Source organism: Oratosquilla oratoria, chromosome 1, assembly GCF_046742065.1.
Source record: "Oratosquilla oratoria isolate Oo_2021 chromosome 1, ASM4674206v1, whole genome shotgun sequence".
Taxonomy (NCBI): domain Eukaryota; kingdom Metazoa; phylum Arthropoda; class Malacostraca; order Stomatopoda; family Squillidae; genus Oratosquilla; species Oratosquilla oratoria.
Genome location: NC_134777.1, coordinates 128,723,441 through 128,740,560, shown reverse-complemented (window position 1 = coordinate 128,740,560; position 17,120 = coordinate 128,723,441). Strand labels below are relative to the sequence as shown.

At 38.4% G+C, this 17,120-nt stretch overlaps 1 protein-coding gene across 4 annotated transcripts in view; it reads left to right on the top strand.

Moving 5' to 3' along the window:
• LOC143026851 (betaine-homocysteine S-methyltransferase-like) overlaps window positions 1–17,120 on the top strand; it is a 175,586-nt gene that overhangs the window by 137,160 nt on the left and 21,306 nt on the right. For all 4 annotated transcript variants that reach the window (XR_012966537.1, XR_012966536.1, XM_076187643.1 and 1 more), the window contains exons 2-3: window positions 3,187–3,325; window positions 16,257–16,440. Coding sequence is in view for 2 of the 4 variants with exons in the window: in XM_076187643.1 (XP_076043758.1) it covers window positions 3,194–3,325; window positions 16,257–16,440 (316 nt within the window). In the remaining 2 variants the exon portion in view is untranslated. The remainder of the gene's footprint in view (window positions 1–3,186; window positions 3,326–16,256; window positions 16,441–17,120) is intronic.

Below are 17,120 nucleotides of genomic sequence, written 5' to 3'. Positions count from 1 at the left end.
GTTTTTATCAGTTTACGTACACTCCTGTCTATTTCCGTCTCCCCCGTCGTGCAAGTCGTTCTGTTTACCAACAGGAGGAGTCCTTGAAAATCTTTCCTCCTACTCCTCCTCCTCCTCTTCCTTCTCCTCTTTCTCCTCCTTCTCCTTTGGACTTCAAGGAGTATCCTCCTAACCCCTTCAACACTGTGCCTCTCTGTATAGATGAGGGCCGTCGGGTGATTTTTTATCAAATTTCCAGGATGTTCAATGTTATTGTTTTTACGGTAATTTATTGATGTATTATGTTATTTTATTATTTGTTCATGATAAGATTTTGTTTGTTTTTATTCATTATCTACTTATTTGTCATTGTTTTTATATTAAAGTTTTTGAATATTTATTTATGTATTTATCAATTTATATATATTTTTAGTATTTTACGCCACCTTTTGTTTATTTACATTTTTCCGTTTACTAATTTATCTATCCATTTATTTATATTCGTAGATTTGGTAATTAATTTATTTATGTTTTTTATTGATAATGTATTTATGTGAATATTTGATATTTTATTAATCTATTATTAACTTATATAGTCATTTGTTTATTTGCTAATTTATTTGTTTATATATTTAATGTTTTATTTATTTGATAATGTATTTACATATAAATCTTATATTTTATTCTTATTATCCATAAATATATACTCACTCATGCAATTATTTGATCTTTTTATAATATATTTTTATAGAATTGATATTTTATTCTTTTATACTCACTCATTTATTTATTTATTTATTCATTTATATGATAGTGTATTTATTTATATACGGTGGAGTGGAGGTGGAGGTAGAATGTAGATTGAGAGAAGTGAGTAAATGCCTTGGTGGATTAAAAAGTGTAATGAGGAATAGAAATTTGGGAATGGATGCTAAGAGGAGACTGTATGAAGGAGTGATTGTGCCAACAGCACTGTATGGAGCAGAAACATGGAACATAAGAGAGGAAGAGAGAAGGAAGTTTAAATGTGTTTGAGATGAGGTGTTTGAGAAGTATGATGGGGGTTACTAGGCTAGATAGAGTGAGAAATGAGGAGGTGAGGAGGAGAACGGGGGTGGAAAGGGAGTTGGGAGATAGGGTTGATGAAAGAGTATTAGGATGGTTTGGACACATGGAAAGAATGAGTGAAGAAAGACTAGTAAAAGAGGTATGGAAGGCAGATGTGGAATGAGGGAACATGAGGGGACGTCCTAGGATGAGATGGATGGATGGGTTGAAGGGGGCTTTGGGGAAGAGGGGAATGTCTGTTGAGGAAGGACGGGAGAGGACAGAAGACAGGGGTGAATGGAGAATGGTTGTATATTGATGATGTTGTGATGCATGAGGTGGAATGGTTGGAGGGATGGGGGTGAGGTTGTATGTGTGAGCAAAATTTGACGCAGCCCGAAGGGATTTCTCCCCGTCTTCTCCTTTTATGCATGGGGGGACGGAGAGGGGGGCGGTTGCCGATTTAATGAAGCGGCCTTGCTGTGGATGTGCTGTGACTTGCGACACTGCCTCTGACCCAGGGCAGTGGACAAGGTGCAGGGATGACCCGTCATCCAGGAGGTGCTAAGATGGGAGGGAGGGTGGGAGGGGTGTGGAGTGTTTTCAGGGATGGAATGGGTGGGAATGATTTTATGCCTTTTTCTTTTTGGCTACCTCCCTTGTAAGGGGGAAAAAAGCCTTGGTATACATATGTATGATTACAAATTATTTGGAAATTAGTTAACAAAAGTGGATAGTGAGAGGGATCTCGGGGTAATTATCAGTAACGATCTCAAATCATCCAAGCAGTGTATTTCAACCTCTGAGAAAGCAAATAAGATTCTAGAACTGATTGCGCGATCCTTTGACTTCAAAAGTCCATCACTCATTAACAAGCTGCATAAATCGTTAATTCGTCTACATTTAGATTATGCTGTTTCCGTATGGTCACCGAATCTCATTAAAAGACATTGACAGATTGGAAAAAGTACAACGGCCAGCTACAAAACTGATTCCAAATATAAAAGATAAATCATACAAAAATCGACTAAAACATATGAATCTGTTTTCCCTTAAAAAGTGTAGACTCAGAGCTGGCTTGATAGAGGTCTTTAAGATTCTAAAGGGGATTGACAACATCAAAAGTGACAAAAAATTTTACACTGAATGAGAATCCGTCAAGAAATAGGGGTCTCAAACTGTCAGGAAATACATTTAATTTGGAAGTGGGTAGAAATAACTTCGCCAACCGTATAGTAAATGAATGGGATAAACTTCCTGCAGAGGCAGTTCGAAGCTTTAAGATTCGTTTAGATAAACATCTAAGCAAGATGCTGCAATGACTGCCATATATGTTATATTATTTGTTTGTTATTATTTTTGTCTGTTTATTATTTGCTTGATTATCATTTATTATTATTTATCTGGCAATTTATTATCATTTACTATTTACCTGTTTGTTTATTATTTAACAATACATATGCATTTATTTATTTTATTTATTATCATTTATATTATTATGATTTTTATTTTATTTTATTTATTTTATTTATTCATTTATCTATTTTTTTATTTATTGGTTATTATTATATTTTTTCGCATCCGACCTAGTTATGAACCAAAAGATTTCCTGTCGGCATGCTCCTCCTTTGTAATCCTTTGTAAAAGGGCTACGCCCGACCCCACTACGCGGGGGCTCGGCTCTTGAGGTGAGATCGCTTCGCTCGCAGAGGGTTCCACAGGGAATCTCAACAGCGACCCTCAGAGGTTTCCCAGAGACTATCCAAGAGCTCCCGAAGGGGCTCCCCTGGAGTTTCCAGAGGATTCCCCGGGGGTTCGCGGACATCCCGCTCTCAGCCAATCAGTCGTCTTTGTTGCCGTGACGTCACCGTTCTCGGCCAATCAATCGTCTCCTTTGCCGTGACGTCACCACTCTCTCAGCCAATCAGGGGCCGGAGGGGACGTGTCCCCTTCAGGGATTTCAGGTTTCCGGTCCGATTTAGATCGATATCAACAGGAATTCTTTTATTAGTACATAGGTTTATTATTAAATTTATTTATTATTTACTTATGTACTCATTCGTTTATATATTTATTTGTTTAATAACGTATTTATCTATTTGATGAATCGTTAATTTTTTTCACTTATATACTGAATCTATTTTTGTTTACGTATTTCAGAAGAAAGATGCTGAAGAACCGACTGTGGGTTTTGGACGGAGGCCTGGGCTTCTACCTGGTGGATCAGGACCAGACGCTCCGGGGGGACCCATTGTGGTCCTGCCGGCTTCTCTCCACCCGCCCGGAGGCCATCACGGAGGTACAGTAATTCTTGAGCCAACTGTACTATTGAAGAAAGTCTAAGGATTTGCTGTGCCCTGTTTCATATTTATTTGGTTATGTATTTATTCATGTTTTTGTTTGTTTGCTTATAATTTAGAAACATATTACAGCTGATATTGAGTGTGGATGATTTTAATTTATTAATCAATTTATATTTTTTGGTAATATAACACAGCTACCATTCAGTGTGGTGGGTTTTTATTTATTTATTTTTTGTTTATTTATTATTTTTGTTTATTCTGCGGTGAGGGTGGAGGTTCTGTACGTAATTTTTGCACAGTGAAGGCCCGAGTTCGATTCCAGTCACCAGTGACTTCTCGTCACAGCTCTCTGAGCACATAGGGCACAGGTGGTGATCTCAGTCGCAGCTAAGCGTCTCTTGGCGTGAGCTTATATATTTTTATATATACAGTGGGTAATTCATAAGTGTTCGTATAATACATAAGATACATTGACTTTTTGACCGATATGTTGTGAATAGTGTTGAACTATTTTTAACGATATATTTTCACAACAAAATCCAAAGCCTAGGCAGATCTCCCAAATTGAGGCCAGGGTGGAAGTCCCCCATCACGAATCAAATCGCCTTTTAGCATTTTTTTTTTTTAATAACATGGCGTTGGGTGATAGCGAATTACAGTGATAAAATACGAAAATCGATACAAATAGATACATTAATAAGTAAATAATATAATCAACATATTAGAAATAAATAGGAAATAAAGAAATTAAATTTATAAAACATTTAGCCTGATACAAATAGATAAATAAATAAGTAATATAATAAATATATAATATTATTGAAATAGATCAAATGTATCAGTACAAATATCATTGTAAGTAAATACTGTAGTGGATATATTAACATAATGAATAAAAAAAGAAAATATATAAGCTCAAATATCTTTATTCGTGATGTTCTGTAAGTACACATGTACTAATCCTATGTACACAGGATTTGTGTACTTTATAGGGATGTACAAAGCTAGTACAGCGTAGCTTCCAGCTTGTGGCTATAATAAAAAACGTCGTCCCTTTTTTTCTTTTTTTTTTTTCTTTTTTAAATCAGGACAGGAAACTAGACGTAGATTTAGAGAAAGTATTTAGATCAATAGACAAAAGAATGAATTGTGAATGAATCATTAATATATAGATTTTTTATACATTAAATGTTACTCATTGTTGTTCTCTTGTGTTTTATTTATTCGTATTCATTCATCTACTTTATCTATTCAGCTATTAATCTATTTCTATTTTACGTTTTGTGGAAGTTGTTAAGACATGCTGATCACCTGCGTTTCTATCCTTGGGAAACAACGTCTCTGTGTGACTCTGGTCCATAGGGTTCAGGTTCCTGAAGTGATCCGAGGGCAGCACGGGGGTCCTGCAGTGGACCTCCAAGTCTGACAAGCTGTTATCAAAGTGAATAGAAGTGCGACAGTTTGACGTACGTCCGTTAGGTGCATCCCCACCTGGGCGGTAGGACTAGCCACTTATCTGCCTTGAGGACGTTTAACTTAATCTAAGTTAACCTAACCTTATCTAGTTTACCTAACCTAACCTTACCTAATTTACCTAACTTAACCTAACCAAACTCTGACCTAACCTAAACTAACGTAATCTTAACTAATATAACCTTACCTAATCTATGTAACCTAACTTTACCAACCTTAACATAAACCAGAATTGATCTAACTTAACCAAACCTAGCCCATCTTAACCTAACCTAACACCTCTAACCTGATAAGCGCTTAACCTAGCCCAACCCAACCTAACCTAACCTTATATAAGCAGCACCTTACCTAACCCAACCAACCAAAAATCTATCCTAACCCAATCTAACCTAACCTAACCTAACCTCACCTCATTTCCGCTTGGCCAAAGACGTTCTAATCATCCCGTTCATCATCCGAACGTACCACAACCTTACGTTCTCATCCGTTTGGTCATCCTTCACATGACGGCTGGGTTGGGGGCGGGGGAAGATGGTGGAGGATGCACGGTCAGAGGGCGTCCCATCAAGGCCAGGGTGGACGTGGGGATGGATAGAAGTTAGGAGTACTTTGACACCAAATTATACACCTCTCTCTCTCTCTCTCTCTCTCTCTCTCTCTCTCTCTCTCTCTCTCTCTCTCTCTCTCTCTCTCTCTCTCTCTCTCTCTCTCTCTCTCTCTCCTTAATAAAGGATCCTGCTCGCGTAGGTCACCCTCGCCTATAGGTCACCTTCTATTATATATTTTTTTCCCTCGTCGTTCTCACTCGCTCGCCAACGCAGCGCTTTGGTATTGAGAATATTGAAAGGAGGAAATAGGTCGTCGCACTTAAAATACATTCCTGCGTCACCAGACACCGGAGAAGGAGGTGGAGCCTGGGGAGGCTGTGCGGCTCATGGCTCTTCCTTGTGGCTCCCCGGTGGCTCTGTGAAACCTCCCCGTGGCTCCGTAAAGTTTCTTGTGGCTCGCAATATGTCTTGGTGCTCTTGAAAAGGTTTTAGGGTTTTCTGGTGGCTCTTGGTGGCTCCTGGATCTTCCTTGTGTTTCTTGGTAGCTCCTGGCCCTTCCTTGTGGGTCTTGGTGGCTCCTGGCCCTTCATTGTGGCTCCTGGCCCTTCCTTGTGGCTCCTGGCGGCTCCTTGGTCTTTCTTGTGGCTCCTGGTGGCCCCTGGCCCTTCCTTGTGGCTCATGGTGGCTCCTGGCCTTTCCTTGTGGCTCTTGGTGGCTCCTAGCCATTCCTTGTGGCTATTGGTGACTCCTGGCACTTCCTTGTGGCTATTGGAGCACCCTTGTGGCTCTTGGTGGCTCCTGGCCCTTCCTTGTGGCTCCTGGTGGCTCCTGGATCTTCCTTGTGGCTCTTGGTGGCTCCTGGCCCTTCCTCGTGGCTATTGGTGGCTCCTGGTCCTTACCTGTGGCTCTTGGTGCCTCCTAGATCTTCCTTGTGGCTCTTGGTGGCTCCTGGGTCTTCCTTGTGGCTCATGGTGGCTCCTGGATCTTCCTTGTGGCTCTTGGTGGCTCCTGGCCCTTTTTTGTGTGGCTCTTGGTGGCCCCTGGCCATTCTTTGTGGCTCTTGGTGGCTCCTGGCCTCTCTTTGTGGCTCTTGGTGGCTCCTGGCCCTTCCTTGTGGCTCTTGGTGGCTCCTGGTGGCTCCTAGTGCCTTTTTCATGATTCTATTCTTTTAGGTGGCTTGTAGTACCTTATGGTGGATTTTAGTGGCTCTTCGTAGATTTTTAGTGTTCATTTGTGGCTCATATAGGCTTATGGTGGCTCATGGTGGCTCTTGTTTGCATGTGGTGGGTTCTGGTGGATCCTGTGATGGACCTTCTTTAGATCTGGTGGATTTTGTCAGCATTTGGTGGATTCTCTTCATTTCTGTTAGTGTGTGTGGTGGATTTCTGTGTTTTCCCTTGTTCCTTGCGGTGGCTTCTTACAGTCAGGAGCTTCCGTGATACCCCTACGAACCAGGGTCACGCATCATTCTTATATGATTGAAGAGGACTCTCTCTCTCTCTCTCTCTCTCTCTCTCTCTCTCTCTCTCTCTCTCTCTCTCTCTCTCTCTCTCTCTCTCAAATATAATATATATATATATATATATATATATGTGTGTGTGTGTGTGTGTGTGTGTGTGTGTGTGTGTGTGTATGTGTGTGTGTAACAAAACAAGACAAAGATAAATAGATAAGTAAATAGATCAAATTGATAAGAACAAAAGAAGATAATGTCGACTTTTTATAGGATGAAAATGAAATGTATCGAAGATAATTTCCCTTTTTTAAAAAACGAAATGATTGGAGACTTCTCGTCTTTAATCATGAAAGAATGATGATTACTATTTAATTTGTACTACTCAGGATTGGGTCCAAGTACATGTACTTACACTTGTACTTAAGTGTAGATTTTTATGTACTTGTACTTGGTGTACTATTTAATTTGTACTACCCAGGGTTGTGTCCAAGTATATGTAATTAAACTTGTACTTAAGTGTAGTTTTTTATGTACTTGGTGTACTATTTAATTTGTACTACCCAGGGTTGGGTCCAAGTATATGTAATTACACTTGTACTTAAGTGTGGATTTTTATGTACTTGTACTTGGTGTACTATTCAATTTGTACTACCCAGGGTTGGGTCCAAGTATATGTAATTACACTTGTACTTAAGTGTAGTTTTTTATGTACTCGTACTTGGTGTACTATTTAATTTGTACTACCCAGGGTTGGGTCCAAGTATATGGAATACACTTGTACTTAAGTGTAGATTTTTATGTACTGGTACTTGGTGTACTATTTAATTTGTACTACCCAGGGTTGGGTCCAAGTATATGGAATACACTTGTACTTAAGTGTAGATTTTTATGTACTTGTACTTGGTGTACTATTTAATTTGTACTACCCAGGGCTGGGTCCAAGTATATGTAATTAGACTTGTACTTAAGTGTAGATTTTTATGTACTTGTACTTGGTGTACTATTTAATTTGTACTACCCAGGGTTGGGTCTTAGTACATGTATTTACACTTGTACTTAAGTGTAGATTTTTATGTACTTGTACTTGGTGTACTATTTAATTTGTACTACCCAGGGTTGGGTCTTAGTACATGTATTTACACTTGTACTTAAGAGTAGATTTTTATGTACTTGTACTTGGAGTTTAAAAATTCAGTGATACTTGTACTTAGACCCAAAGTACTTGAAAAATACCAAGTACATTTAAGTACAAACAAGTACATTGTATTAGATCAAAAGTTATATATTGTATAAATATTTTAGCGACCTTTATATTGATCTATTGTGTAAATGCCTTTATCTATTATTTATAGTTATAAAGCTACCGGGTATATTATTTATATAGAGCAAGGGGCAATTATTAATGCCCTGATACCCACCTTATATTCTGCATTAAATCTACTTTTATTACTGATATGAGAAATATAAATCTAGTTTTATTACTGATACGAAAAATACATGAATTTTCTTTTGTATTTGCACCATAAAAATATATGTTTTCATTTTGTAATTCTGTGGTAAAAAATTTATGTACTACAGTAAACTAAAAGTTAATTTTCCAATTTTTTTTATATTGAATCCCACTTTTTAAAAGTGTATTCATCAATGTGTATATACGAAAACTACTAACTTTCGTGCTTAACTAATCTGTGATAGGATTTTTTTATCACATAAATTACTTGTACTTAATTACAGTGTCATATACTTGGACTTAAATGCATAACAAAATGTTCGTACTTGAACTTGTAATTGAAGAAAATGGAGAGGGGTGGGAGGTGAGTCAGCTGTTGTTTGCGGACGACACTGCGCTTGTGGCAGGGTCAGAGGAGGGATTGAGGAAGCTGGTGGCAGAGTTTGGGAGAGTATGTGATAGAAGAAAGCTAAAGATAAATGTGGGTAAAAGTAAGGTGATGAGATGCACAAGGGGTGAAAGTGGCAGTAGACTGGAAGTGAACATTAAGGGAGAGCGACTGGAGGAAGTGGATAGTTTTAGATACTTGGGTGCAAGTGTAGCAGGAAAAGGTGGAGTGAAGGTGGAGGTAGAATGTAGATTGAGAGAAGCGAGTAAATGCCTTGGTGGTTTAAAGAGTGTAATGAGGAATAGACATTTGGGAATGGATGCGAAGAGGAGACTGTATGAAGGAGTGATTGTGCCAACAGCACTGTATGGGGCAGAAACGTGGAACATAAGAGAAGAAGAGAGAAGGAGTTTGAATGTGTTTGAGATGAGGTGTCTGAGAAGTATGGTGGGGGTTACTAGGCTAGATAGAGTGAGAAATGAGGAGGTGAGGAGGAGAACAGGGGTGAAAAAGGATTTGGGAGATAGGGTTGATGAAAGAATATTAGGATGGTTTGGACACATGGAAAGAATGAGTGAAGAAAGACTAGTAAAAGAGGTATGGAAGGCAGATGTGGAGGGAGTGAACATGAGGGGACGTCCTAGGATGAGGTGGATGGATGGGGTGAAGGGGGCTTTGGGGAAGAGGGGAATGTCTGTTGAGGAAGGAAGGGAGAGGACGGAAGACAGAGGTGAGTGGAGAATGGTTGTATATGGATGATGTTGTGACTGCATGAGGAGGAATGGGCGGGGGGGTGGGGGGTGGGGTAGTATGTGTGAGTAAATTTTGACGCAGCCCGAAGGGATTTCTCCCCGTCCTCGCCTTATATGCAAAGGGGGACGGAGAGGGGGGGTCGCCGATTAAATGAAGCGGCCTCGCTGTGGATGTACTGTGTCTTGCGACACTGCTTCTGACCCAGGGCGGTGGGCAGGGTGCAGGGATGACCCGTCATCCAGGAGGTGCTCAGATGAGAGGAAGGGTGGGAGGGGTGTGGAGTGTATTTAGGGATGAAATGGGTGGGAGTGTTTTTATGCCTTTCCCTTTTTGGCTACCTCCCTTGGAAGGGGGAAAAAGCCTTGGTATATGTATGTACTTGTAATTGTACTTGTACTTTTACTTGTACTTGTATTTCTACTTGTACTTCTACTTGTACTTGTATTTCTACTTGTACTTGTACTTGTACTTGTACTTGAAAAATATCCAGGTACTTGTACTTAAGTACAATCGGCTGTACTTCGACCTAACCCTGGTACTATCCTCACTTCCTATGGATAGAAGCACTAGTTACTATCAACGAGGTACAATGAATCTTGTTAGATTTATTTTTTATTTATTTTGTTTTATTCGTTTGGTATAAGCATTCATTTTATTTATTGTATATATTTTATATATGTTTTATTGATGTAATTTATTTGATTTGTTTTATTTTATTTGTTGTATTTGTTTTATTCATTATATGTATTTTATTGATGTCATATTTTTTATTAAATTGTTTTATTTGTTTTATTTGTTTGATATAAGCATTCATTTTATTTATTGTATTTATTTTATATATATTTTATTAATGTAATTTATTTGATTTGTTTTATCTTATTTGTTGGATTTGTTTTATTCATTATATGTATTTTATTGATGTCATATTTTTATTAACTAGTTTTATTTTATATATTTCTGTTATTAATTTTATTAATTTATAAATTTATTCATTTATTTATTCACTTATCTATTTCGTTTGCCCTTGTGTGGCTCCCGGTGGCTCTCTGTGGCTTCTGTTTCCACGTGGTGGCTCTTGGTGGATTCTGGTGGCTCATGGTGGATTCTGGTGGCGCCGGAGACGGCACATCGTGGCTCAAAGGAGCCGGCTTGACGGGGGAAGGAACGACCCAAATTATGTGACGACGGCGACGACGACGAAGTTGGAACGCAATAGGCTGAAGTTTTAGTGAAAAAAAGAAAAGTCATATCCAGCTTAACCTGACTTAACCCATCCCGGTGTGACTGCCCGGATACAAGCCACCGGAACAAGTTTTCTTTATTTATATATATATATATATATATATATATATATATATATATATATATATATATATATATATGTGTGTGTGTGTGTGTGTGTGTGTGTGTGTGTGTGTATATATATATGTATATATATACATATATATATATATATATATGTATATGTATATATGCGTGTGTGTGTTGAATTAACTACACAATGACAAAGAAACTGAAGGTAGACGCAGCAGACAAGGACTAATGGGAGAATTTTAATACTTTAACGTTCCGACCCACAGGGTCTTGATTAGAAAGCTAACAATGAAGTACAACATCATGGACATTTTATAATACACAGTCATCTTTTGGGACGCCTAGGAGAGGTTGTTGACATGCTCATAACATTTGTGTATATATTTTCTTCAACTAGTAATAAAATTGTGGCTTTTGCTAAGCTTATAAAACATTCTCTATAGTTAATGTTATTATTGCTATTAATATAAGCTGCTTCTATTGTCAATTTCAATCTTTTTGTAGAACCTTTACATGGATATAGATAAGTATGACCACCTTCCAGACTGGGGCAATACAGTTGTAATAGATAAAGGTCCAACAAAAAGATTGAGGTAGACAATAGAAGCAGCTTATATTAACTCCAATAATAACAATAACCATAGAGAAGGTTTCATAAGCTTAGCAAAAGCAACAAGTTTATTAATAGTTGAAGAAAATAGATACACAAATGTTATGAGTGTGTCAGCAACCTCTCCTAGGCGTCCCAAGGGATGACCTGATTGTGTACTATAAAATGTCCATGTTGTACTTCATTGTATAGATATGTGTGTGTGTGTGTGTGTGTGTGTGTGTGTGTGTGTGTGTGTGTGTGTGTGTGTGACGCAACTAGTTCCGATATGGAAAAAATCACGACTGTCTCTCCCACGGCGACGAATAAAATCGCCCGACGGCAGGTCGAACAAAGGGAGAAAGTACCACACGGTACGGAAGGGGGGAGGGAAGCACAGAGACGAATAGTGTTAGATTGAGCTGTTAATTTTTTTAACCAAAATAAAATAATTTCCCTGTCGGCAGGTGATTTAATTAACATGGGACCAGGTATCCAGCGCTTCTATCCATGCGGGGTGGGGGAGAGGGACAATAACAGTGGAAATTGATCCCCCACCTCCCACCCCACTAATCATAAAAGAACGATAGGCGACTCTGGTCCGTAGGGGTGAGGGTGACTAAACTATTCTGTTCAGCCAATGCAAGACCCCGATGACGAGTGAGGTCTCTCATCTGTAAGATCTCTTGTTTTCTCTCTTCCTTTGTTCTACGTAAAACAGCATATTTTCGCCTCTTTTATATATTTTTCTCCCAGGCTCGCTATAGGCTCAAAGGTCTCCCGGCTGCCTTGCCCTCGAGTATTGTATTCCGTTGTATTTCATTTATCCGTAAAACACACGCCTGAATGTCCTTTCTTGTTCTTCCTTGATTATCGCCCTTATGGACATGTGGCATAAGGTCGCTTTCCCTTTGGTCTCCGCCTCCTGTCGTTAGGTCCGTTTTTCTCGGAGTCTTACGCTTGGTTCGGGATTAGCGCCTTTATGAACTCGATACCTAAGGTCGGTTTTCCTACGTCGCGATTGGTTGTTTTTCTTGGGCGATTTTTTTTTTTTTTTTATAGTCCTTTCGCTCATAATATCGTCTCATACATGATTAATATCGTCTGGCGACAGGGACCGAGACAAATATGCCATTGAGTTCAAGGGAAATCACACAATCGTATATATACATGTTTACATACGTATGTACATATACGGTATGCATGTATACGTATATTTGCTCATACATACACGCATAGGTACATGCACTCACGTCGTTGTATACATACATATATCTACATGCATTCATACAAATATTCATACATACACTCATACGTATATACACTCATATATGCTTATTTCCATACATATGTACGTACATACACACACACAACATATGCATTACAATTACGTATATCTTATTTGTTATATCTTTTTTTTTCAATTTTACGTTTAGTCCAGCGCTTCTATCCTTAGAAGCGAATGCTGCGTGACACTGGTCTGTAGGGGTGCCACTAGAGTCCCTAGAATAGTAACATTACCCAGCGCTTCTATCCTTAGAAACAAAAGAGGTCAGATTCCAATCTTAAATAAATGCTGTGTGACCCTGGTCCGTAGGGGTGCCGCTAGAGTTCCAGTAGCGAAGAGGACAGTGAGACCGTGAGATATTAAATCAGGAGGTCTTAAAATCGTGAGATTTATATCCGTTAGACCTCAAAACCGTGAGATATTAAATCGGGAGATTTTAGAATTGTATTACCTTTAAACCGTGAGATCTTACATCCGGGTGACATTAGAACCGTCGTATTTAGAAACTGTGAGACTTTAAATCGTGAGGTAATCGTAAGAACGAAAACGTTAAGTTTGTGAGACCTTAAAAACATGTTACCTAAAAACCGTGAGACCTTACACACGGGTGACCTTAAAAACGTGAGACTTTAAAATCGTGAGACCTTAAAATAGTGAGATCTTAAAATACCGTGGCACATCGTGAGACTCATATAAGAACCTGGGACCGTGAGGCGTTTTAAGACCGTGAGACCACATTATACCAACCATACCGTTAAAAATAACAACTTCTCTCACAATTGATTAGTTTTGTTTCAACACACACACACACACAGACACACACACACACACACACACACACACACACACACACACACACACACACACACACATATATATATATATATATTACAAAGGATTACAAAGGCTGAGCATGCCGACAGGAGACCTTTTGGTCCATATCTAGGTCGGATGTGAAAAAAAATCATAAAAAAACTATAATAATGTAAATAACAAATAAAATACATAAATAAATGCATAGGTATAGTTAAATAATAAACAAACAGGTAAATAGTAAATGACAATAAATTGACATATAACTAATGATAAATGAAAATCAGACAGACAAATTATAACAAAACAAAAACAAATAATATAAGATAAATTATAATGATTACAGCATCTTACTTAGGTATTTATCTAAATGATTCTTGAAGCTTCGAACTGAACTACATTGCATTACCTGTGCAGGAAGTTTATTCCATTCATTAACTACACGGTTGGCAAAGTTGTTTCTACCTACTTCCAAATTGAATCTATTTCCGGACAGTTTGAGACCATTGTTTCTTGTCTGATTCTCATTCAATGTGAAAATTTTGTCACTTTTGATGTTGTCAATTCCCTTTAAAATCTTAAAGACCTGTATCAAGTCACCTCTGAGTCTACGCTTTTTTAGGGAAAACAGATTCATGTGCTTTAGTCGATTTTCGTATGATTTATTTTTTATATATGGAATCAGTTTTGTGGCTCGCCGTTGTACTTTTTCCAGTCTGTCAATGTCTTTAATGAGATTCGGTGACCATACGGAAACAGCATATTCCAAATGTGGACGAACTAACGATTTATATAGCTTGTTAATGAGAGATGGACTTTTGAAATCAAAAGATCGCGCAATCAGTCCCAGAATCTTATTTGCTTTCTCAGAGGCTGAAATACACTGCTTGGATGATTTGAGGTCGTTACTGATAATTACGCCGAGATCTTTTTCACTATCCACTTTTGTTAGCGAATTTCCAAATAACTTGTAATCGTACTTACTGTTATTTTTACCTATGTGCATTACCTTGCATTTACTTGTGTTAGATTTCATTAGCCACTTTTCAGACCATTGCTGTAATTTATCTAAATCTTCTTGAATAACTAATTAGTTTGAGTGATAATTTGCCACTCCGCACAGTTTTGTATCATCAGCAAATTTGGAAACAGTAGATTTTAGTCCATGGTCTATATCATTTACATATACTATGAATAGAAGTGGCCCAAGAACGGAACCCTGAGGAACTCCTATTGCAACACTTTTCCATCCAGAAGTTTTTCCATTTAAAACAACTCTCTATTTTCGACCATTCAACCAATTACTAGTCCAACCTAATAGGCTACCACTTATTCCATGCAAAGCTAATTTAGTAAGTATATATATATATATATATATATATCTTGGAGAGAGTGCGTAGGGAAATTCCAGGATGGATCATATGCACTTTATTCTCCAATGTTTCGAGTCTTCTTCAGAGAGAAAATGTTACAGACAATTGGGCAAACGCCGCTTATATACATATCTTGCGGATCATCTGGCGAGGCGTCTTGGAATGGAGCTCGCTGATTGATCTGCATGTGCCCCTGCGAGCTCCATTCCAGATGATCCGCTAGAGATGTATATAAACAGCTTATACCCAATTGCCTGTAATATTTTCTCTCTGAAGAAGACTCCGCCAAGACGTTAAAGAATAAAGTGCATCTGGTCCATCCTGGAATTTCCCTACGCCACTCTCTCCAACCATTTGTCTTTACATTTGACGACATACATACACACACACGCACACACACACACACACATACACACACACACACACACACACACACACACACACACACACACACACATATATATATATATATATATATATATACAAATAAAAGATTTCCTGTTGATATCGGTCTAAATCGGACTGGAAACCTGAAATCCCTCAAGGGGACACGTCCTCTCCTGTCCCTGATTGGCTGAGAGAGTAGTGACGTCACGGCAACGGAGACGACTGATTGGCCGAGAGCGGTGACGTAACGGCAAGAAATTTAATAGAGTGCAGTTTGATTCATACCACCAGTAATCAAAATACCAACCTACATAAAGGCTTGTACAAACTTGATAATTTCATTTGTCAAGAAATTAGTAAGATAATATCAGGTAAAATGTAACCCAACGAATTGACCTAATGTCGCCCTATATCATTAGTAGAAACAGTGACCCTTGGCGACTGTGACCTGATGTCGCCCCACCATCGTAAGATAATTGACAATGACCTTCCGCTCTCCAGGGGGTAATTGGTCGCTACGCTTATTCAAATTGTCCTTGTTCCTTTGTATCATGTATATATTGTCTATGTATTCCTATCACTATGTACTTGTTGCACTGAAGATGTAATATACGAAAACGCTCTGCTTCGTTAGTTTCTTTTTCCAAGTGGTCTACTTTGCATAAGTGAACACACGTACCCGTGTTCTTATTAGCATATATATATATATATATATATATATATATATATATATATATGTATATATAATATATATATATGTGTGTGTGTATATATATATATGTATATATATATGTGTATATACAGTATATACATATATATATATTTATATATACAGTATATAATTATATATATATATATATATATATATATATATATATATATATATATATTTCATTTGCGACAAATTATTTATATGTCTTTGGAGCCTCCTGGAGCCTCCCATAACTTTCTGGAGTTTTCCTTTTTCCGGCATTTACCCAGATTTTCCCTGGACCTCACGAGCAAGGTTTATTATGGATGACACAAACAAACAAATAAAAACACAACGAGTAAGACCATGAACCTCATGCTGGTGGACCTCTTCTTCTCCTTCAGGGGCACGAGACGTTCCTCAAGTCCGGAGCTGAGATTCTGATCACGAACAGCTACCAGGCGAGCGTCGGAAGCTTCCAGAAGCTCATTGGGGTTACCGAAGAAGAGGCCAAGAGGCTCATCACGAAGTCGGTCCAACTCGCCCAAGAGGCCCGCGGGAACTTCCTCGCCCAGAGGACCCAGCCAGGTGAGTCTTCTCCTTAAGGGAGGCCCCTTTACGGACCAGAGTCACCGAGTAGGTGAGTCTTGCGGCCGATGTGAGGTCGTCCTTCGTATGGGGTGGGGGGTATAAACTGTATGTTGTGCACCTCTACGGACCAGAGTCCCAGGTGAATCTTTCCCTAAAAGAAGGCCTCCGCATAGGGGATATTGGCCATATACAATATATATATATATATATATATATATATATATATATATATATATATATGTGTGTGTGTGTGTGTGTGTGTGTGTGTGTGTGTGTGTGTGTGTGTGTGTGTGTGTTTTTGTGCACCCCTACGGACCAGAGTCAAGCAGCTTTCTTTTATGATTGGAGACTAATTTCCACTCAGACAAGAATGCTGATCCTTTTAGAATGCCAACATTCCTTCGTTCCCTCCTTGACCACCTCATCGTTGTCCCTATGGATAGAAACGCCGGTTATTGGTAACAGAATACGCTTCTGATTTCTCAGGGGTATTGGGAACGGCGAACCTTAGATTATTTACTTTATATTTCAGTACTGTTACACTTACAAAAAAATTAAATTCGTTATAGTGTAAAAGATGAATGTAGGAAAATATGTATAAAATTTAGGTAGATAGGATTTTATTTATCTATTTATTTATTTATTAATTAATTAATTTTTTTTCTACCAAAATTAAA